This window comes from Lathyrus oleraceus, chromosome 7, assembly GCF_024323335.1.
Source record: "Lathyrus oleraceus cultivar Zhongwan6 chromosome 7, CAAS_Psat_ZW6_1.0, whole genome shotgun sequence".
Taxonomy (NCBI): Eukaryota; Viridiplantae; Streptophyta; class Magnoliopsida; order Fabales; family Fabaceae; genus Lathyrus; species Lathyrus oleraceus.
Genome location: NC_066585.1, coordinates 437,371,793 through 437,397,219, shown reverse-complemented (window position 1 = coordinate 437,397,219; position 25,427 = coordinate 437,371,793). Strand labels below are relative to the sequence as shown.

At 36.1% G+C, this 25,427-nt stretch overlaps 1 protein-coding gene across 1 annotated transcript in view; it reads right to left on the bottom strand.

Annotated features, from left to right (window-relative positions):
- Positions 1-7,904: 7,904 nt before the first annotated feature.
- LOC127100788 (pterocarpan synthase 1) overlaps positions 7,905-25,427 on the bottom strand; it is a 121,893-nt gene continuing 104,370 nt past the window's right edge. Inside the window, exon 3 of the mRNA XM_051038063.1 lies at positions 7,905-8,298. Within this exon, the coding sequence (XP_050894020.1) occupies positions 8,036-8,298 (263 nt within the window). The 3' untranslated portion in view covers positions 7,905-8,035. The remainder of the gene's footprint in view (positions 8,299-25,427) is intronic.

Sequence of the window (25,427 nt, the reverse complement as noted above, 5' to 3'; positions counted from 1 at the left end):
GCTCTCTGCAAACCTTCCCAGAACTTCGATGTAAATCTAGGATCTCTGTCCGAAACAATACTCGACGGAATACCATGCAAACTTACAATCTTCTCAATATACAACTCAGCCAATTTTTCTAACGGATAATCCATTCTAATCGGAATGAAATGAGCCGACTTTGTTAATCTGTCAACAATCACCCAAATAGCTTCAAAATTCTTACTTGTCCTCGGTAAACCAGAAACAAAATCCATACTGATACTATCCCACTTCCACTCTGGAATAGCCAACGGTTGCATTAGCCCAGACGGCTTCTGATGCTCAATCTTTGACTTCTGACAAGTCAAACAAGAATAGACAAAACTCGCAATTTCTCTTTTCATTCCCGGCCACCAAAATAACTTCTTCAAATCATGATACATCTTCGTAGCTCCAGGATGAATACTCAGACCACTACGATGTCCTTCCTCAAGAATACTCTTCTTAAGCTCGGTAACATCCGGAATACACACCCGACTACCAAACTTCAAAATACCATTCTCATCAACTCTGAATTCGCCACCTTGACCTTGATTCACTAGAGTCAACTTATCAACCAAAAGCATATCAGATTTCTGACCCTCTCTGATCTCATCCAGAATACCACTCGTCAACTTCAACATTCCCAATTTAACACTATTGTGAGTACTCTCACACACCAAACTCAAGTCTCTAAACTGTTCAATTAAATCCAATTCCTTAACCATTAACATAGACATATGTAATGATTTCCGACTCAATGCATCAGCCACTACGTTTGCTTTACCCGGATGGTAATTCAACCCAAAGTCATAATCCTTCAGAAACTCTAACCATCTTCTCTGCCTCATATTCAGCTCTTTCTGATCAAACAAATACTTTAAACTTTTGTGGTCACTGAAAACCTCAAATCTTGACCCGTACAAGTAATGTCTCCATAACTTCAGAACAAACACCACAGCTGCCAACTCTAAATCGTGCGTCGGATAGTTCCTCTCATGAACCCTCAGCTGTCTTGAAGCATAAGCTATAACCTGCTTATTCTGCATCAACACGCCACCCAAACCCAACAATGAAGCATCGCAATAAACTTCAAATGATTCCGACGAACTCGGTAATATCAGAATAGGAGCAGTAGTCAACCTTCTCTTTAGCTCTTGGAAACCTTCTTCACATTTTGAGTCCCAAACAAACGCTTGCCCCTTTCTAGTCAACATCGTCAACGGTAACGCCAACTTAGAAAATCCCTCAATGAACTTCCTATAATAACCAGCCAAACCAAGAAAACTTCGAATCTCAGCAACAGACTTCGGAGCTTCCCACTTAGATACCGCTTCTATCTTAGAAGGATCAACAGCCACACCACCTCTTGAAATCACATGACCAAGAAAACTTACCTCTCCTAACCAAAATTCGCACTTGGACAATTTAGCAAATAACTTCTTTTCTCGTAGGACTTCTAAAACCACTCTCAAATGTTCAGCATGCTCTTCTTCAGATTTCGAATACACCAAAATATCATCAATAAACACCACAACAAACTTGTCTAGGTACGGATGGAAAATCCTATTCATACACTCCATAAATACTCCAGGTGCATTAGTCACACCAAAAGGCATTACAGAATACTCATAATGTCCATACCTTGTTCTGAAAGCAGTCTTCTGAATATCCTCTGTTTTCACACGGATCTGATGATACCCAGATCTCAAATCTATTTTACTGAACACACTTGCACCAACCAACTGATCCATCAAATCATCAATCCTCGGCAAAGGATACCGATTCTTGATCGTCACTTTATTCAGTTGCCTGTAGTCCACACACAACCTCATAGTACCTTCCTTCTTCTTAACCAACAACACTGGTGCACCCCACGGTGACACACTTGGACGAATAAACTTCTTATCCAACAAATCTTCCAACTGACTTTTCAATTCAGCTAACTCAACAGCAGACATACGGTACGGAGCCATCGATATCGGTCTAGTACCAGGTACCAATTCAATCGAGAACTCAACTTCACGCTCTGGCGGTAACTCATTCACTTCTTCCGGAAACACATCAGGAAAATCACACACCACAGCTAGATCGCAAATCATCAGTTTATCTTTAGCCTCCAAAGTCGCTAACAGCATAAACAACTCTGCCCCATCAGCTACTTCCTCATCCACTTGTCTCGCTGATAGAAACAAACTCTTTCCTTCCTCACTCTCAGGAAATATCACAGTCTTATCAAAACAATTGATAGAAACTCGGTTAAACACCAACCAGTTCATACCCAGAATAACATCAATCTGCACTAGTGGAAGGCACACTAGGTCCATCCCAAAGTCTCTACCAAAAATACTCAAAGGACAGTTTAAACAAACCGAAGTAGTAGTCACTGAACCCTTCGCAGGAGTATCAATTACCATACTACCAAACATCTCAGATATCTCTAACTTAAGTTTCACAGCACAATCCAAGGATATAAAGGAATGAGTCGCACCTGTGTCAATAATAGCTACAAGAGGAAAGCCATTAATATAACACGTACCTCGGATCAAACGATCATCTGCAGAAGTCTCAGAACCCGATAAAGCAAAGACCTTGCCTCCTGACTGATTCCCTTTCTTCGACTTCTGACACTGACTTCCAATATGCCCTTCTTCTCCGCAATTAAAACAAATCACTTCCTTGTGCTTGCAATCAGCTATTGCATGGCCAATCTTACCACAGCGAAAACACCTCTTTACTTCAGCAGTGCATACATTACTCTTATGACCAGCCTGACCACACTTGAAGCAAACTATACCAGTAGGAGCACCTCCCCCACTAGCTCTCTGAGCCGGAGCAGCTCTTTGTCTCCCTTTTCCAGCTGGAACATCATACGGCTTGCCACGGTTTTGATGTTGCTTGCCTCTGCGGTCACTGACAATCTTGTAATGAGCATTATTGTCTTCTTCAAATATCCTGCAGCTATCAACCAAATCAGTAAAAATGCGTATCTTCTGATACCCAACAGCCTTCTTAATTTCAGAGCGCAATCCGTTCTCAAACTTGATGCACTTCGAAAATTCGGCACCACCACCAGTGTAATGAGGATAAAATTTGGACAACTCCACAAATTTCGCAGCATAATCAGTGACAGACATGTTTCCTTGCTTCAGCTCAAGGAATTCAATTTCCTTCTTACCACGGACATCTTCCGGATAATACTTCCTCAGAAATTCCCTACGGAATACATCCCAAGTAATGACTTCACCTGCCACGGTCAACCTCTCGTGAGTCTCTAGCCACCAGTCATCAGCTTCGACTGCTAGCATGTGAGTACCATACCGAACCTTCTGAGCTGGAGTGCAATCCATAACACGGAAGATTCTCTCAATCTCTTTCAACCATCCCAAGGCTGCATCTGGATCATGCTTCCCTTTAAACACCGGCGGATTCTCTCTCTGAAAAGTCGCCAAGCTACGTGACCCAGCATCACCACCAGCATTTGGCAAGTTCTGCACCGCTTGTGCCATTGCTTGCATTGCGGCAGCCATTGCAGCGTCATTCCTTCCAGCCATTTCAACTTAACAATCCAACACAACTTAACGTTAGATTAATAACAATTACACAATTGTTAGACAGTAACGACACGACAACTGGCCGGACAGACCGACCTGCTCTGATACCACTAATGTAACACCCTTCTAAATACCCCAAATATTTAATTAAAACAACAGCATATAAATCAATATCAGAGTAATCATGCACCAAGGGTGTCACATAATACTTCACATAATTCACCGTAAAAATCAATCATGCTCATTATTTAATTCAACATAAACACTTCTTTAAAAATTCGCAGCGGATAGAAACATTCAACATCTGTAATATCTTAAAATTAACATTTATTCAACAAATAAAACATCCCGTCCCGATGTTACATCTATCAGAGCATGACCCACTAAAACCACTCTAGACTTCAAGCACTAGCTTCTACTCAACTCACTGCTCGTTACCTGAAAAATATAACTGTAAGGGTGAGTTCCTCAATCGATATAACAAATATTATAAATCATCATGTTATGTTAAGTAACTTTACACGTTAATCACCCACATCATATCATGCATTCGGTAGCAGCATATTCAACTCAACATCATATTCAAACACAACGTAAATGCAACTCAAATGAGACTCGACTCTTCATGCATGTGGTACCATTTGGAGTAAAACTCCCAACTTAAAATCATTGCCAGTTTAGTGGGCATCAAGGCATAAGCCTTCAACTTTCAACTTAAAATCTTTGCCAATCCAGGCCAACGTGGTGTGAGCAAAAGCCCCAAAATTTTGCCAATCCAGGCCAACGTGGTGTGAGCAAAAGCCCCGACTTAATGCATATGAATGTATATGGCATGTACGACTTGAAGTTCCACAACATAATAACAACGACAACATAACAGCTTTTTCAGCAACAACAACTTAAAAATCAACTTTGGCTCATCAGCCTACAACTCAGCATTTTCAACAAAACAACTTATATTCAACTTTGGCTCATCAGCCTACAACTTAATATTTTCCACAAAAACAACTTATCAACATATTTGCATCAACATTTCGCAACATAGACTCCACGAATTTATTTATCACAATTGGATACAATAGGCCAATCACCAATTACACTTACATCATAAAAATCAACCATTTTTACATACTGCAACAGTGTTAACCGGTTAACGCTATAGGTTAACCGGTTAACGCAGGAAAATTACACTTCCAGGCAAAACGCAACAGTGTTAACCGGTTAACGCTATAGGTTAACCGGTTAACGCAGGCAAAACTCAACATTTTTCACAATTTATAACAGTGTTAACCGGTTAACACTCTGGGTTAACCGGTTAACGCAGGCGAAACAGCAGTTCCTGCGCTAACACAAGGCAGAATGCAGAGTTTCCGCATTTTCCGCCGTTGGAGGACTTCCGGACCTCCGATTCAACTTCCGTAAAAAGCTATACGCTCAGAAATTCACAATACACTCAAACACAAATTCAATTTCAGCTTTAATACAACTTATTCAACATAATTTCTCAGCATTCTAAATCCCAATTAGGGTCAATCGACGGCTTATCACTACCCATTACATGTTAATCGATAATACCCATTAAACGACGATAAACCCCCCTTACCTTAACAATCCGGCAACTCTTCGAGCTTCAAGCTTTTCCGTTCTCCAACCTTTGCTCTACAGCTCTTTGCCCTTTTCCTCTTCTCTGCAGCTTCTCAGTTTTCACGTAAAAGAACCTTTTCCAAAAAATGAAAACCTTTTCTCTTATTCCACTTATATATTTTCCAATAATAATTATTATTCCAAAATAATAATAATAATCCAATAATTCAATTTATTTAATTAAATTATTAAATATATTATTAACTTAATTAAATAATTCTTTTACTTTATTTGGGGTGTTACATATGGCCATAAAGTGATGGAATATACAATGGACCCCATATGTCCATATAGACTAAGTAAAAAATGTCAACTGACTTATGATTGCTGTGTGGAAATGGCAATCTTTTTTGCTTGGCATAAAAACACGCATCACAAGGTGAAATACTTTGTACAGTTTGGACAAAAGGAAAAACTTTATGCATTTCAAATAGTTTTTCATGTGAGGGATGGTCAAGCCTCAAATGCCAAATATTACAAGTAGTAGCATGTAGATTATCATGCCTATCAACAGAAGTATTACAGGTGTTATGCTGACATATGAGAGAATTAACTAGAACATTATTGGAATGATGTGGTGGTAGAGGAATTGCAACTTGGGGTTAATTGAGAATGTATATGCTACCTCTTAAATCAGTTGTACCCATCATCTTCCTGCAGTGAGATTTCTTTATGACACAAGTAGAATGGTCAAAAGTGAGTTGAGATTGAAGGTTGTGAGTCAATTTTGGAACTAAAATGAGATTAAATGAAAATTTTGGCATGTATAGAACATGAGTCAGCATAAAATCTGAATAAAAATAATAGTTCCTGCAAATTCAGTGGTAACTAAAGAACCATTTGGTAGTTTGATTGTGATAGGAGAAATTCTTTTCAAACATGTAAAGAAATGTCGAGAATAGAAAACATGGTCAGTGGAACAAGTTTCAAGAAGGAAATATGTAGTTTTGACAGATGGAGGTAAAGTGAAGACAATACATGTAATGGGTTAGACTGAGTAATGGTTTGATTAACACATTGAGAATTTGTTAAAGATGCTTGCTGGAGTAAAGCTAAGAGAGCTTTATGTCGATTAGGAGTAAAACTGAATGAATTTGTTGATTGGTCCTGATTCGAATCTTCAGGTGGATCTGATTGATCATCAATTTCTTGATGATTATCATAGGGTGAATTGTTGACATTATTGATGTGACTTTGGTGTGGCTGTTAATGAGGAGGGTATCCATGTTTTTTGAAACAAGTATCAATGGGGTGATTTGTCATTCCAAAATGAGTGAAAACCCTTGACCCTCTACCTCTACCATTGAAGGATCTACCTTCTATATTGTTCTTGCCACAAAAAAGAGTATTTCATCTTCTTTGATATTGATTATTGGGAAAAGCTAGCAATTTGGATTCATTGATAGGTGCAATGAGATGTCTTTCTTGTTAAACAAGTAAGGAATAAACTTTAAAAATATTAGGGAATGGGTCCATTAACATTATTTGGGATCTAACAGGAGCAAATTGATAATTGAAACCTTTTAAGAATATGATATCTTGATCAGAATCCTTATAACTACGAATTTTATCAATCATTATGCAAGAAATGTTACAATCACATGTAGGAATAGGTCTGAAATTGTCTAACTCTTGCCATAGCCTTTTCAATTTGGTATAATATGAAGAAATTGAAGAATCACCTTGCTTGAGAGTGCATATTTCTTCTTGGATATCTGAGATTCTGAACACATCACCATGATAGAACTGATCCTTGAGCTCTTTCAAAATGTTGGATGTGATTTCCATCCACAAGATGCTCTGTGAAATCTCAGAATCAACAGAGTTATTTAACTATGACATAATCATGGTGTTGCAATGATCCATGTGATAGAGTCACGATCTTCGTCTGGTAGTCTTGGTAGTGAACCGTTGATGAAATGTAAATTGTTCTTGGATCGGAGCACCATAGTCATGGACCTTGACCAAGAATGATAATTTCTTGCATTCAGAAAAGGAGTAACTAACACCCGTCCAGGATTTTCATTTGGGTGCATGAAATAGGGATTGAGAGTATCATTTTGATATCCCTTGTTTAGATTTGAAATGGTAGTAGGTACTTTATCTGAGCTTGAAGGGTTTTCAACTGATATTGTTGAAGTAGAAAGGAAGAAGAAAGAAGATTAGATGAATTGATATGAAAAGAACGAGGAAGAAAAATGAATTCAACTGAAATTGATGAGATTTGTGTAAGCAGCAGAAATGATGGAGAAAGATTCAAATGTTGATGATACCATGTAAAAGGAGAAACTACGACTCAATTGAAGAAGATGAAACAAGGTTCATGGCATTGATCATAAGAAACTATTACACAAATCTACTAAGAGAGAATAATGAACTACTATTTATATTAGTTACAATTAGTTAGAGTAGCATAACTAACTCCTAATTATATAACTGAAAATAGTTAGGTTAGTTACAATAAGTTTCCTTGGATAGTTTCAACTATAATGTTGTTAAGTTGTCGGACAAATCATCTCATTATTCTTCACTGTCTCTTTATGTTCAACACAACTTGCCAAAAAAAACGTGAGATTTAGAATTTTAAAATCACATGGCATTAAACATATTGACGTGCAATTTAACCGATTAAATATTTTACAACTATTCTATATTATCACCATCCATGTTGGACCAGGAATAAAATATAAGACTAATAAAAGTATATAACTAATAAGATAAGATGTTCATATATTGCTATTTGATTTTAGTTTATTGGTACATATATGAAGCTTGCATGATCATACATCCATATGACTATTTTAACAAGCATTAACCATGTAATAATACATAAGTTTTTAAGGTATTGCCAAGGTTACAGTCAACCTAATAACAGACTCACTACTTGTAGGATCATAAGATATAGTTTCAAACACAGCAAACCCTCTTGCAAATCGAAATCTTCCCGTTCCAGAAACAACACCAAGCTCTCTTAAATTATCACGTTGACGACTTGTACCTTGAATTTCTAAAGTGCTACCAGCATATTGCACATCGTTAAACACAATTGACAAAACTATGTTCACATTTGCGCCATCTTGAGAAGTTACTGTGATTGTACCTTGAGCCTTTCCAATTAGAGTTGAAAATGGACTAGGACTTAATGTAACAGGATCATCAACAACAAATATTGTTCCAAATGTGTTGTATGACCAAACCTTGCCATTGATGCCTATAACCGGTGAAACGGTCGCTTTAGGTCCTTTTCCGACATCTTGTAGGTAGAACACCAAGGTTGATTGATTTGGTTGAGCTTGACCATTAACTATGTTAATGGTTATGAAAAGTAATATTGAGAAGGAGATGATTTTGATTGGAACTGAAAATTTTGCCGCCATTTTTTTGGTATTGCAAGAGACTATTATTGAAAATGTTTATGATATTTAGCTTCTGAAAATGGTTGAAATTTATAGAGGTGATCCGAGGCAGAAACTATGCTTAAAGGAAGACTCGACTATTTGTATAATGTTCTATTTGACAGCAAAATTTAATTTCAAATTAATATGCGAGTCATTTAAACGTGAGTATGTGAATAATAGTGTGAACAAATCAGTTACATAAATAAAGTAATGTGATTCTCTCTTTTATACCATGCATACCATGCCAGCCTCAATACACTTTGTGCTTGTTTTATTCACCGACTTAGACAAATCATGTTTTGGTAAAGATTGAAGCATCTGTAACACCGTGTGTTTCATGTTTCATTTACCTTAGAAACAATATTACAGTTACAGAATTATATTACATAACAATGTTTATCTGGCAATTCTTAGATAAATTTTATGCGATAACTTCTCTACACATGTTTCAACCAATTATTTAATACTATTTAATTTTATCATATATGATTAATTAAAATATACCGTTAGTATAAAATCATTCGTCATTATATGAAATAAATAATTATTAAAATGATTTAATTTTTTATTTTTTTTTATTTTTTATTTTTAATTTTATATTTACATGTTAAAATAATTAGTTTTAATTGAATAACAGTTACACTAATAGTATATTTCAATAATCTCTTTAATTATTTATTAAATTTTTTGAATTTGAGAAATTTTCGAGACAATCTATTCTATAATAACTCTACCCAATTTTTTGTTATAAGTAGATAAGAATTTTCCTAAATTTTATTCAATAATTATTAATAATATTTGTCATTAAAAAAATAGTTTAGAATATATTAATTGTATTTATTCTTAAAAATTCATAGAAACTTGAATAGTGTTTATATATAAAAACTAATAATATTTTATTTTACATAATTAATAAAATGAGATAGAAAATTTGCGATCAGAAAATACTAAGAATAATGTCTTTTGTTATAAATCAGTCTATCTTTTAGGCTTTAAGTATAAAATTATATAATTATTAAACAATATAAGTTTATTTTTTTATGAATTTAATTGGAATACATAACGGTGTAAAAATATTTTACACTGTCACTTGATTACAACATTGGTTTGTTAGAGAAGTTTGACTTTTATTATAATCACATGTAAAGTAACACAAACGGATGATTGTGATGTATTCACAGTGTAAATTTTTTTACACGGACAATGCATAACAATTAATCTTTTTTTTTATAGAAGTTGATCAAATGAAATTTTTCATTACAATTATGTATGTAAGTAACTCTCGTATGATTAAAAACTAGATATAGAATAAACTTACCAATCTTCAATATGTAGTTGCATGCTGATGAATGTAATTCAACATTTAAGTTAGTTTAGTTTTGAGATTCTTTTGCATTTAAGTTTACATTTGTATTTAAATTTGAATTTTCATTTAATGTGCATTCGAGTTTGGGTGAAAATATATAAGCCCAAAGTAAGTTGAATGTGTAACGGAATTTAAAAAAAAAAATTGAATAGTGAAAGTTAGTTACAGAGTTCTCTCTCTCTCTCTCTCTCTCTCTCTCTCTCTCTCTCTCTCTCTTCATCTTCTCAAATTCTTGTGCATTGTTAATAGAAGTTCATTATTGAACTCCAACAATTGATATTTAGAGCTCCAATTTGATTCTTGTGAGGTGTGTGATGATTTTGTTCTTGATATTCGTGTTGAATTGAAGTTCAAATCAAGGAGAATCACAGATCTTGATTCTCGCGGTTTGGAAAACATGAGTGTTGGTAAGAACTGAGTGATTTGCAGAAGAACGAAGATGAACGACGAAAACGGTAGCTTGAACACAAAGCTTCCAGTATTCGACGGAAAGAACTGGAATCGGTGGTCAATTCAGATGCATGTGTTATTCAGAGCTCAAGATGTTCTTGGTCTCGTCAATGACGATTACACACCGGTTGTATAAAATGCAACAAAAGCGCAAAGAAATGTGCAACGTGAAACTGACAAGAAGGATCAGAAGGCGTTGTTATATATCCATCAGTGTGTAGATACGAAGGTGTTTGAGAAAATTATCGATTCGACGATGGCGACATTGGATTCACTGGTACGGTGCTATGGTGGTGACACATTAGTGAAGAAGATCAATTTCCAGTCCCTATGCAAGCAATATCAAAATCTCAGCATGAAGAACAATGAGAATGTGCCTAATTACATCACCATAGTGATTGTGGTTACGAATGGGATGAAGTATTGTGGAGAAATACTCTCTGAACAAGTAATCATTGAAAATGCACTGAGATCAATTACTCTTTTGTTTGATTACATAGTTGTAGAAATATAACACTCTAAAGACACTAGAACCATGAGAACTGAAGAGCTTCAGAGTAGTTTAGAGGCACAAAAGTTGTGTTTGACTGAAAGAAACTCTGAAAATGAGATAGAACAGACTCTAAAAGCTTCTCCTAGTAAGAATAACTAGAAGAAATCATGGATAGAGAACAAGAAAAAGTATGATGGTGGTGTTCATAATTCAAAACTCTCTAATTATGATATGAAACATTAGAATGTTCAGAAGGGAAAGGAGAAGTTTGACAAGAGAAAGGTTCAGTGCTACAGTTGCAATAAGTTTGGTCATTTTTCTACTGATTGTTAGTCAAACATGGTTAGCAAGGGTGAAGAAGCCAACATAGAATGAGTAGATTCTAATGATGAACATGTGTTATTGATGGAATATGAGAATATTTATCGATCAATGGTAGACTAGTGGTATATGGACACTAGCTGCTCAAATCACCTAACTAGAAACAAGCAATGGCTGGTTGATTTTGACTCTGGAAAAAGGACTAAGATCAGATGTGTTGATGATGAGTATCTGAATGCTAAAGGAATGTGAAATGTCAAGTTAGGTTGAACAATGGAAAAACTGTACTAATCAAGGATGTATGGTATGTTCCTGGCATGAATAACAATTTGATGAGTGTAAGTCAACTAATTGAAAAAGGTTTTTCAGTAACCATGAAGGACAACCTCTTGAAGTTGTATGACCGTAATCAGAAGTTAATTATGCAGTATGAACTAGGAAGAAACAATACATTCAAGGTGAATGTTGCAACATCAGACACTAAATTCCTTAGTGCAAGAAGTGTTTAAAGGGAAAGTGATATGTGGCATAAGAGATTGGGGCATATGAACTATAGAATCTTAGGGAATCTGAGTTTAAGGAATTTGGTACATGGAATTCCTAAGATTGTGGCACCGGAGAAATCATGTGATATATACATGAGAAGAAAGCAACCAAGATTTCCATTCTCATAAAAAATTCCTCCAAGAGCAACCCATGCTTTAGGTGTGGTGCATTATAATGTATGCGGTCCACTTGAGGTAAATTCACTTGGTAGAAACAAGTAATTTATGTCATTTGTGGATGAGTTCACAATAATGACATAGGTAGTACTCATTAAGTTCAAACATGAGGTGTTTGCTGAGTTTAAAAAGTTCAAAGTGAAGGTTGAAAATCAAAGTGGATAAAGGTTGAAGATCCTCATAACCGATGGTGAAGGTGAGTTTAAGTCAACAGAGTTCAAAACATTATGTGAGGAACATGGTATTGAGCATTAGGTGATTGCTCCATACACTCCATGTCATAATGGTCTTGCTGAAAGGAGAAATAGAACTCAACTTGACATGATAAGGAGCATGACGAGGGAGAAGAATTTGCCTAAGCAATTGTGGGGTGAAGCAATTTCTACTTCAGTATATGTGCTCATCAGATGTCCAATGAAGAAGTTAAAGGAAGTAGTTCCTATTGAAAAGTGGATCGGAAGAAATCAAAGTGTCATCCATTTCAAGGTGTTTCGTTCTGTATGTTACAAACATATACCAGATGCTACTAAAAGGAAATTGGATTAATTAAGCAAAGGCATGTTGCTTATAGGTTACCTCGGTACAGGTGCTTATAAACTCTATTGCCCAATCACCAACAAAGTTGAAGTCAGCAGAGATGTTATAGAGAAACAATCAGAAACATGGGATTGAAGCAAGTGGCAATCCAACACTAGTGCAGTGTCAGCACAAGAGTCTGATTCTTCCTATGAAGGAGATTTTGCATCTGAAGGTGATCCTGACTCTGAAGGGGAGTCTGAATCTGAATATGAGTTTGACTCTTTATGATGGATCTGACTCTAAAGGTGGCCTAGCCTTTGAAGAAGGAACTTATGAAGGTGGAGCTTCTAAAGGTGGTCCAGCCTCTAAAGGTAGTCCTACTTCTGAAGGTGACCTCACATAGTTCTAGAGGTCATATAGAGTTAGACAAATACCAATGAGACTTGTAGACTTTAATTTGATGCATGATATTGAGATTGAATCTGAAGGGGAAGTTAGACAGAGTGCCACGATGGTGGACTCTGAACCTGTCAGCATCAATGAGGCTCTCGAGAAGAATGTGTGGGTGAATGCCATGAAATAAGAGCTTGAAGCAATTGAAAGACACAAGACATGGGAATTGACTGTTCTACCTCAAAACAAGAAATCCATCAATGTGAGATGGGTTTTCAAGATAAAGTTTAATCCAGATGGTTAAAATGCCAAGCATAAATCAAGGTTAGTAGCTAGAGGATTCCTACAAAATTCTAGTTTATACTACTTTGAAGTGTTTGCACTTGTAGCTAGACATAAAACCATAAGGTTAGTTATTGATATAGCTGCAAATATGAATTGACCTCTAATACATTTAGATGTAAAGTCATATTTTTTGAATGGTCCATTGCAAGAATAAACTTATGTGTTACAACCTCATGGATTTTTGAAAGAGAACAAATAATGGATAGTGTATAAGTCGCATAAAGCCTTGTACGGGCTGAAACAAGCTCCAAGGGCTTAGAATATGAAAATTGATTCATTTTTCAAGCATTTTGGGTTCAACAAATGTGAAATGGAATATGGTATGTATGTGCGGCATAGTTCTGAAGGAAATATGATTCTAGTATATCTTTATGTAGATGACATACTTCTGACATGGAGTTGTACTTTTGAGATGAACAAGTTTAAGAAGGTACTGATGAATGCTTTTGATATGACTGACCTAGGAAATATGGTATATTTTCTAGGGATGGAGATTTTGCATTCTGAGCTGATGAATTATAATTCAACAATGACACCTACTGAGACAAATCATAAGCTGGACTCTGATGATGATGATGAGAAGGTAGATGCTACAACCTTCAAACAATTGGTTGGTTGTCTGAGATATTTGTGTAAAACCAGGCCTAACATATGTTATGCAGTTGTAATAGTGAGTAGGTTCATGAGTAAACCAAAAAAGTGATCACGTTACCTAGCTGCAGTCAGGATTCTGAGGTATGTAAAAGGGGACTCTGAGGCATGGAATTGTGTTTCCATCTGGAGTGTCAAATGATGCTGATCTGATATGCTATTCAGACTCTGATTGGTGTAGTGACATAATGGACAAAAGAAGTACTACAAGGTACCTCTTCATGTATCTAGGAGCTATCATTTCTTGGTGTTCCAAGAAGGAACTAGTGTTTGCAATGTCAACTTGTGAAGCTGAATACATAGGTGGTGCTTTGTCAGCTTTTCAAGATGTTTGATTGATGAATTTGTTGCAAGAACTGAAGTTCAAGGTAAGCAAACCAGACAGATTGATGATTGACAACAAATCTTCCATAAATAAATAATTATTAAAATGATTTAATTTTTTATTTTTTTTTATTTTTTATTTTTTATTTTTTATTTACATGTTAAAATAATTAATTTTAATTGAATAACAGTTACACTAATAGTATATTTCAATAATCTCTTTAATTATTTATTAAACTTTTTGAATTTGAGAAATTTTCGAGACAATCTATTCTATAATAACTCTACCCAATTTTTTGTTATAAGTAGATAAGAATTTTCCTAAATTTTATTCAATAATTATTAATAATATTTGTCATTAAAAAAATAGTTTAGAATATATTAATTGTATTTATTCTTAAAAATTCATAGAAACTTGAATAGTGTTTATATATAAAAACTAATAATATTTTATTTTACATAATTAATAAAATGAGATAGAAAATTTGCGATCAGAAAATACTAAGAATAATGTCTTTTGTTATAAATCAGTCTATCTTTTAGGCTTTAAGTATAAAATTATATAATTATTAAACAATATAAGCTTATTTTTTTATGAATTTAATTGGAATACATAACGGTGTAAAGATATTTTACACTGTCACTTGATTACAACCATTGATTTGTTAGAGAAGTTTGACTTTTATTATAATCACATGTAAAGTAACACAAACGGATGATTATGATGTATTCACAGTGTAAATTTTTTACACGGACAATGCATAACAATTAATCTCTTTTTTTATAGAAGTTGATCAAATAAAATTTTTCATTACAATTATATATGTAAGTAACTCTCATATGATTAAAAACTAGATATAGAATAAACTTACCAATCTTCAATATGTAGTTGCATGCTGATGAATGTAATTCAACATTGAAGTTAGTTTAGTTTTGAGATTCTTTTGCATTTAAGTTTACATTTTTATTTAAATTTTCATTTTCATTTAATGTGCATTCGAGTTTGGGTGAATCTATATAAACCCAAAGTAAGTTGAATGTGTTACGGAATTTTAAAAAAATCTGAATAGTGAAAGTTAGTTATAGAGTTCTTTCTCTCTCTCTCTCTCTCTCTCTCTCTCTCTCTCTATTTCTTCATCTTCATCTTCTCCGATTCTTGTGCATTATTAATGGGAGTTCATTGTTAAACTCCAACAATTGATATTTAGAGGCCCGGTTCGATTCTTGTGAGGTGTGTGATGATTTTGTTCTTGATATTCGTGTTGAATTGAAGTTCAAATCAAGGAGAATCACATATCTTGATTCTCGCGGTTTGGAAAACACGAGTGTTGGTAAGAACTGAGTGATTTGCAGAAGAACGAAGATAAACGACGAAAACGGTAGCTTGACAACAAAGCTTCTAGTATTCGACAGAAAGAACTGGAGTGGGTGGTCAATTCAGATGCATGTGTTATTCGGAGCTCAAGATGTTCTTGGTCTCGTTAATGACGGTTACACACCGGTTGTAGAAAATGCAACAAAAGTGCAAAGAAATATGCAACGTGAAACAGACAAGAAGGATCAGAAGGTGTTGTTATATATCCGTCAGTGTGTAGATACGAAGGTGTTTGAGAAAATTGTCGATTCAAAGATGGCGAAGGCGGCATTGGATTCACTGGTACGGTGCTATGGTGGTGACACATTAGTGAAGAAGATCAATTTTCAGTCCCTATGCAACCAATATCAAAATATCAGCATGAAGAACAATGAGAATGTGCCTGATTACATCACATAGTGATTGTGGTTACGAATGGGATGAAGTCTTGTGGAGCAATACGCTATGAACAAGTAATCATTGAAAATGTACTGAGATCAATTACTCCTCTATTTGATTACATAGTTATAGAAATAGAACACTCTAAAGACACTAGAACCATGAGAATTGAAGAGCTTCAGAGTAGTTTAGAGGCACAAAAGTTGTGTTTGACTGAAAGAAACTCTGAAAATGAGATAGAACAGACTCTAAAAGCTTCTCCTGATAAGAATAACTAGAAGCAATCATGGCTAGAGAACAAAAAAAAGTATCGTGGTGGTGTTCATAAGTCAGAACTCTCCAATTATGATATGAAACATTAGAATGTTCAGAAGGGAAAGGAGAAGTTTGACAAGAGAAAGGTTCAGTGCTACAGTTCCAACAAGTTTGGTCAGTTTGCTATTGATTGTTAGTCAAACAAGATTAGCAAGGGTGAAGAAGCCAACATAGCAAGAGTAGATTCTGACGATAAATCTGTGTTATTGATGGAATATAAGAATGTTTGTGGATCAATGGTAGACTAGTGGTATATGGACATTGGCTGCTCAAATCACCTAACTAGAAACAAGCAATGGCTGGTTGATTTTGACTCTAGAAAAAGGATCAAGATCAGATGTGTTGATGATGAGTATTTGAATGCTAAAGGAATGTGAAATGTCAGAGTTAAGTTGAACGATGGCAAAACTTTAATAATCAAGGATGTATGATATGTTCCTGGCATGAATAACAATCTGATGAGTGTAGGTCAACTAATTGAAAAAGGTTTTTCAGTAACCGTGAAGGACAACCTTTTAAAGTTGTATGACCATAATCAAAAGTTAATTATGCAGTATGAACTAGGAAGAAACAAGACATTCAAGGTGAATGTTGCAACATCATACACTCAATGCCTACTGCAAGAAGTGCTGAAAGGGAAAGTGAGATGTGGCATAAGAGATTGGGGCATCTAAACTACAAAATATTAGGGAGTTTGAGTTTAAGGAATCTGGTACATGGAATTCCTAAGATTGTGGCACCGGGGAAATCATGTGATATATGCATGAGAAGTAAGCAACCAAGATTTCCATTCTCATAAAAAATTCCTCCAAGAGTAACTCATGCTTTAGGTATGGTGAATTATAATGTATGTGGTCCATTTGAGGTAGGTTCACTTGGTGGAAACAAGTAATTTGTGTCATTTGTGGATGCGTTCACAAGAATGACATAGGTAGTACTCATTAAGTTCAAACATGAAGTGTTTGTTGAGTTCAAGAAGTTCAAAGTGAAGGTTGAAAATCAAAGTGGACAAAGGTTGAAGATCCTCATAACCGATGGTGAAGGTGAGTTCAAGTCAATAGAGTTCAAAACGTTATGTGAGGAACATGGTATTAAGCATTAGGTGACTGCTCCATACACTCCATGTTATATTGGTCTTACTGAAAGGAGAAATAGAACTTAACTTGACATGACAAGGAGCATGCTAAGGGAGAAGAATCTGCCTAAGAAATTTCTACTTCAGTATATGTGCTTAGCAGATGTCCAACAAAGAAGTTAAAGGAAGTAGTTCCTATTGAGAAGTGGATTGGAAGAAATCAAAGTGTCATCCATTTCAAGGTGTTTTCATTTTGTATGTTACAAGCATATACCAGATGTTACTAGAAGAAAATTGGATGACAAAAGAAAAGTCATGTTGCTTATAGGTTACCTCAGTACAGGTGCTTATAAGATCTATTGCCCATTCACTAATAAAGTTGAAGTCGGCAAAGATGTCATTGAGAAAGAATCATAAACATGAGATTGGAGAAAGTCGCAATCCAACACTAGAGTCTAATTCTTCCTCTGAAGGAGATTTTGCTTCTGAAGATGATTCTGACTCTGAAGGAGAGTCTGAATCTGAAGATGACTCTGAATCTGAAGGTGAGTCTGACTCTGATGATGGATCTGACTCTGAAGGTGGCCCAACCTTTGAAGACATAACTTTTGAAGGTGGAGCTTCTGAAGGTGGTCCATCCTCTAAAGGTGGAACTTCTGAAGGTGGTCCTACTTCTGAAGGTGACCTTACACAGTTCTAGAGTCCATCGAGAGTTAGACAAATACTAAGGAGACTTATAGAATTTTTGTCGTTGCATGATATTGAGATTGACTCTGAAGGGGATGGGATACAGAGTGTCATGATTGTAGAATCTGAACTTGTCAGCATCAATGAGGCTCTCAAGAAAAATATGTGGGTGAATGTTGTAAGACCCCAATTTTGACCCTAAGATCCCTCATGCTATCTTATCATATGCATTGACATTGGGATCATATCTTGGCATCCTCCTTACCCCTCACTCATCAGGTTTGTATTGGGAGAGATCATCAAGCATCATATGATTGTATCATACTTTGCATTTTATCATTTTTACTAACTAAAATACCAAAAATATGTCTTTGCACTTGTCTAACTCTTTTGTAGGTAGGGACCTTGATCCCTTTTGATCTATCAAGTTCACATCTAGGCTTTAAGACCCTCATTGCTAAGAGCTCAACCAAGAAATGATCCACATTGGCTCTAGGCATCATATATGAGTCCCCATGATCTTTGCATGTTATTTTGATCAAGAATTCTTCAAGAGTTTGGATTTGGTTTGCCTTGGAAACCCTAGTTCATCTGGGTATCTTGAGTAACTTCTTCAACAAGCTTATTTACCAATTGATCAAATATTTCAAGGGACACTTCAAATTTTATCATATTATGCATATATGATCTCCCATGAGCCCCAAAAGTCAAGAGAATTGCAAGTTTGTCTACATTGGTTGGATCCTTGGTTGTATGAAGTACTACCAATGTAGACAAGAAGATTGAGTTGCTTTGAGGCCAAATTGAAGTAACTCAGTTCATGTACCTCAAATTTCAACTCCATGTATCCCTCAATATACTTGGAGTTAGGATGAATTGAGGCCAGATTCGTGATCAGTGCCATTTTTACTTTAAAATCATGTCCTTCTTTTTCATTTTTGTGATGGTGATGAGAGAACCAGTCCGGCCAATGTCGTTTGAGAAGACGACCGGTGCTTTGCTCCGGTGATGAGCTGGATAGGTTCTGAGCCATAGGATCAAGTCATTTTGTTTTAATCATGAGCGTTCCTTTTGAATACCATTGGTGTGGCGCGCTGACTCGAATGTATGATGGAACGCGTGTTTTGATCCACTTGATCTGCCACCTCAATTAATGAGGGAGATCAAGTGGTCCATGTTTTTTCTGATTAATTGATTTTCATTTTATTTGTTTTATTTTCATTAATTCATATTAAATTTAATATTGATCCAAAAAATATGAGAGTTTCACCAAAAAAATTTAAATAAAATCCTCTTTCATTTTCTGAATTAAAATAATTTTTTGGATCATTATTAATATTTTTCATGATTTAATTGATTTTGTGAATATTTTTAATTATTTAAAAATACTTTTAAGTTTCCAAAAATTATGAAAAAATTTCTCCAAGGTCCTTTCACCTTGTTTGACCTATGATAAATATCATGGCCATTTTTTTGGTGTTTTGATGAGGTTTTAGGAAATTGACCAACCATAATTTAATTTAATGTATATTTTTATTATTTTTAATTGTTTAAATGCCAAATAAATTGTGTAGAGCCATTTTAATTGATTTTGTGAGTTTGACTTGTGTTGTTGGGCCTTGGTCAAGGTTGATTTAACTTTGCTAGGTTAAGATCATTAGATTTAGAGGATTGATGGAATGTACATTCCATCTCCCAAAATGAATGAATGATCTTAATTTGGAAAAAGTCCCCCTTTGACCAATTTGTGTTTAATCCCTTCCCCCTCCCTCTTCATCTCATTCCCCTTCTTTTTCCGTTCATGTCATGGACCTATGATATCTCTATATCGTAAGGCTAGTTGATTGCAAAAATCAACATAAGTATGGATGAGATTAGATCCCCCATTTTGCATATTCTTTTTTTGTGTGTGGCATGTTTCATGAGCATAGTTTATCATACTATGTCTCTAACATGTATTAGCACCAAAATTCTATTGCTCGGCCTCAAATAGTTGTGACTTCTACATAAGTCCAATTACGATTGCTTAACATAGCGCTAAATTTGTGACACAAAAGGCATAACATTCTAGTTAGTAAGATTGTAAGTCTCCCATCTTTCATGGTATTGTATGGAAACTTGGCCTTTTTCCCTTCCTTTTGAAGATGTCTTGGTTCAAGGATCCATTCTTGTGATAAGTGGGTTGAGTGTTCTCCAAAGAATGACTTAAACAAAAACAAAGCAAAAGCAATACTAACTTCTAATCAACTAATAACTAACATTTAATTTTGAGTCATTTATTTTTAATGCACCTTATTTTTTAAGCTTTATTCATTTGCCATTATTCATACCATTCAAGTTGTTTACTTTAATGTCATTTTTCCCTTTGTCCACTTGGACCATATTTTATGATATATTGTGTTTGTATATACTTGTGTGTTTGTGTGGTATTTTGACCTTAATGTACATAATAAGAGCAAAAACCCTAAAAAACACTTTGTGTGGACTGTTGGTTTGATCTGAGACTATTGGACTTAGAATTTAGGCAACACTCCCTATGCAAAGGACTTGGCCAATGCCAACTTTCATGAAACCAAGTACTTGTGAAGTGAACTTTCATCTGATACAAAATTGAAGATCCATTTGAGTTCATCTTCAACATGATCATTGTGAAGTTGTTATCTTGAATTTATGTCTAATGCCATCTTTTGGAAGTCATCTGATGTATGGGCAATTTTTGAAGATTATGGAGTTGATAAGCTTGGATGTTGCTATCTTTATTTGATACCTTTCTCTCCAACTTTCTATTGGTATATTGTTTATTGCTTGATTCTAAAGTCCAAGGGAAATTTGAGTTTCTATATGACGTTCTTGTCTATTGGATTGCAGCCTATTAGTCAGATCTTTTCAACGCTTAAATTTTTAAATTTATGCTTAGGATTAGTCTCATCATCTCCTCCCCACTTCTTTAATTTCAAAATCTCTCCCCCCTTTTTAAAATCTTTTTTGCTTGTGCTTGTTTTCTAAACTTAGATTATATTGCAAATTAGAAACTTTGGCCTTATGCCATTGCATTTTCAGACTTCTTTTCTTAAATAAACTTGTAAATAGATTTAACTATATTTGCCCTAAAATTTTCAGAAGCTAAGACAAAAAAACTAACACTCATTCAAACCATTTTAGGCCTCTTGTGCCTTTGTTAAACTATTTTTTTTGTTAAAATCAATGTACCCACTTTGAAATTGATACCACGAACTACGAGGTTTTGATCCCTCATTTTATGTTGGTACGTAGGCACAAGTCCGAAGATCTTGTCAAACACAAAAATATAATTAATAAATTCTTTTCTCACCCCGACACTCCATTTTATTGCAAACATCATTTGTACAAAAACACATATGCTCACAAAAAAGGGCTCCCTAGGAGTACCTAGGACACTTTGGGTGCTAACACATTCCTTCTGTGTAACCGACCCCCTTACCTGTAATCTCTGGCATTTTATTATTTTTGATTTGAAAACTTCTTATCTTTGGGTTTTGTTCGTACTTTTCCCTTTTCCCTTAGAAACAATAAAAGCGCGGTGGCGACTCTGGTTTTATTGACGTCTAGCTTATCCATAGCTTGATGGTCGTGAATTTACCGTTACATAAATTAAGTGGCGACTCTGCTGGGGAGTAGTCTCTAGTGGGTTTAGCCTACTTTTTTTGTGTGTATATAATTGTATATTTGATGTATGTATATTTGCTTGTATGATATAATCTACTTGTTGTGCTTGGTGATCTCTGAGTGGTGAAATAAGTTCTAACCCGAACTTGAGTGCAATTAAGATAGGAGGATAGTATATTCATGTTCGACTTGTGTGGAGTAGTCCTTAACAAGTTGGCTTGAGACCCATCTACTCAGTGGAGACTCTTTTGGAGTTAGGAATGTCACACAAGTTATTTGTGGTTAGGCATTACTATCTCTGATTTGGGGTCCGAGAAGTTGAGGATCGTAGAAGATTTAACCCCTCTTGGCCTATTTAGGGCGTAGTGTGGAGATTGTTCAAGTGTAGACTTGATCACAGTTGTTACGCGATGCTACACTCAGACGAGTTTCTCTTGAGAATATTATGGGTTGATGAGTCAGTCATCCTAACCTGTAATATCCGATAGATGGAATTAAGACTCTGGGAGCTTTTTAGAACATGATCTACAGGTTTTTATCCTTAGTTCACTCCCTTGGGATGGTTCTTACCCAGACTACATGCTCGTGACTCACAACAAACCCTTGATTCTTGGTTGATCCAATCAAGTCTTGTCAATATCAATGGAACTTGGGTGTTGATAAGGTGTAAACCATAATCCACCAAAATGGATGATTGATCTTGATAATGACTTGATTCATCCCTTGACCTTTGTTTGCCTTGTGTGTGATCCCTTATTTGTGATTGTTGCATTCGTGCATTCATGCTCATCATAACATTCATCACACGGAAATTTCAAGGAACTGAGGTATTATTTGCAAATATTTTCAGACCATCGATTATGGATGAAGGAACACTAAGAAGTACAACTTCAGATGTCCGGATTTGAAAGAGTTAAGGAAGCTATCATATTTTGTATTAGATCCCTTGGACTTCAAACAACGTCATGGGAAGCTTCTGTCTATTTTGTCTGCTGATGTGGTTGAAGGACTCTTGAGTGTGTTGGTCCAGTTCTATGACCCTCTCTACCGTTGCTTCACTTTTCCTGATTATCATCTCGTGCCTACGTTGGAGGAGTATGCCCATCTCTTGGGAATACATGTTTCTAGCAAAGTTCCTTTTAGTGGATTGGAAGAGATTCCCATATCTCATCTTATTGCTGAAGCCCTTCACTTGAAGAAGTCTGAGATAGAGGCTCATTGGTTGTAGAAATGAGGATTGTTTGGGTTAACTTCTGAGTTCCTCATCAAGGAAGCTACTGCCTTTGCTCAAGCTGGTAGTGTGGATGCTTTTGAAGCCATCTTTGTGTTGCTCATCTATGGGTTGGCTTTGTTCCCCAACATTGATGGTTTTGTTGATGTTAACGCCATTAGAATTTTCTTCATTGGGAATCTTGTGCCTACTTTGTTAGGAGATATGTACTTCTCTTTACATCTAAGGAATTCTAAAGGTGGTGGAACTATTGTGTGTTGTGTTCCTCTTCTGTACAAGTGGTTTATTTCGCACTTGCCTCAGACACCTGCTTTTGTGGAGAACAAACAATGTCTATGGTGGTCTCAGAGACTTATGTCTCTCACTAATGATGATATAGTTTGGTATGATCCTTCATTGAGAAGTTTGGATATTATTGATTGTTGTGGTGAATTCTCTAATGTGCCTCTCATTGGTACACAAGGAGAAATTAACTATGACCCTGCTTTGGCTCGTCGTCAACTTGGGTTCCCCTTGAGAGACAAACCTAATAACACTTTGTTAGAAGGTCTTTTCTATCAAGAGGGTAAAGATCCCCAACATTTGAAGCAGAAAATTGTGCATGCTTGGTATAACGTGCATAAGAAAGGAAGATCTGAGTTTGGTCCGCACAATTGTGTAACTTTGGAAGCTTACACTCTTTGGGTAGAGAGCTTTGGAGTTGAAGATGCCTTATGCTTGCGAAAGACCTATGTTTATGGTTGTGGATGAGCCATTAACTCTCCCTAACCAAGATGTAGAGGAGTTGGAAGACGCGCTCGCCAAGATGAAGCAAGAGAAGGATATGTGGGAAGAGTGTTTCCATGCTTTGAGCAGAAAGCATGAGGAGTTGCAACTTGAGTCTAAGGACAAAGATGCACTTATTGAGCTACTTGAAGACCGAGTAACGAAGAGACAGAGAGAGCCAGAGGTTTCATCTTCCTCTAGTATGCCTCAGCCTCCCGTTGCTTGGAAGAGGATTGTTGACCAGCTTGTCCTCGAGAAAACTCAGATGAAGGCTTCTTTTGAGACTGAGATCTGACGCATTCGAAGGAATACGCGCCTGCAGCCAAATCTCCTGATGTTGTTATTAGGGATCCTTAGGATGACTAGTCTCCTTTTCTATTGTATTTTGTATTTTTGGTTTCTGAAATTGTACTCAGTGTAATCCTTCCAATTATATAAATAAAAAATATTTTTATGGTCATATCAAATTATTGCAATTATTGTTAAATATATATATTTGCAAATAAAATAGTAAGTTCCTTGAAAATAAAAACAATCAAGCATTGCATTTCATGCATCATTTGCATAAGCAGGTTTCTCTTTCGCCAGATGTCTTATTGGTATTTCTTATGTGCTTCAGTCAAGATAACTCATCGATACAATACCCACGCCAATCACTCAAATATTATGGAGCATCTAGAACAAGAAAAGAGATTCTTGAAGGATAAGATCGCCCGTCTGACTGCCATGATGGAGTCAGTGCTAGCCACTCAGAGCCAATCTTCTCCAACACTTGCAACTCCTCCTCCTCAGAGGACTATTATTTCCGAGGTTGCTGCCTCTACCATTCTTGCAACAGCTGCTCACTTTGCACCCAACATGCCTGCCGGATTCCCATGGGGAATGCCGCCTAATTTTGTGCCTAAAGGTTTTGCGCCTACATTTGCTTCTATGTCGGCATCTAGCCCGGTCATGTCTATACCATCGCCAATTGTACATACTCTGCCCTGTGTGAAAGATACCATCTACCATTCTGAGTCGTCCGAGGTCCCTGATGTGTATGAGAAGATGGGCGAGATGAAGGACCAATTCCTTGAGCTGCATAAGGAGTTGCAAACTTTGAGGGGTAAGGATCTGTTTGGAAAGAGTGTTGCGGAGCTTTGTTTGGTTCCAAATGTTAAGATCCCGGTGAAGTTCAAAGTGCCCGACTTTGAAAAGTACAAGGGGGATTGGATAGTGCGAGCATCCGCGCGTTCAAACCGATAATGATTAATTGTTGATCCATTATTTCCAAGACAGTTTGACCAGTTCCGCTATGAGGCGGTACATGGAATTGGATAGTGCGAGCATCCGCGCGTTCAATGATTTGGATGAAGCATTCATGAAGCAGTACAAATATAATGTTTATATGGCTCTAGATAGGGACTAGTTGAGCTCGTTATCTCAGAAGGAAAAGGAGACGTTTAAGGAGTATGCTCAAAGATGGAGGGAGCTTGCTGCTCATATTACCCCTCCTTTGGAAGAGAAGGAGATGACCAAATTTTTTCTCAAGACCCTGAGCTCATTTTATTATGAGCGGATGATTTCCAGTGCCCCTAGTGATTTTAACGAAATAGTAAACATGGGGATGAGGCTAGAAGAAGGTGTCTGAGAGGGACGGATATCTAAGGAGGAAGCGTCATCCAACAAGAGATATGGTAATAATTTCAGTAAGAAGAAGGAAAGTGAAGCCAATGTAGTGACCGTTGGGAGGAAAATGAGGTCTCATGTAAGAAGAAATCAACCACCCCGTCAACA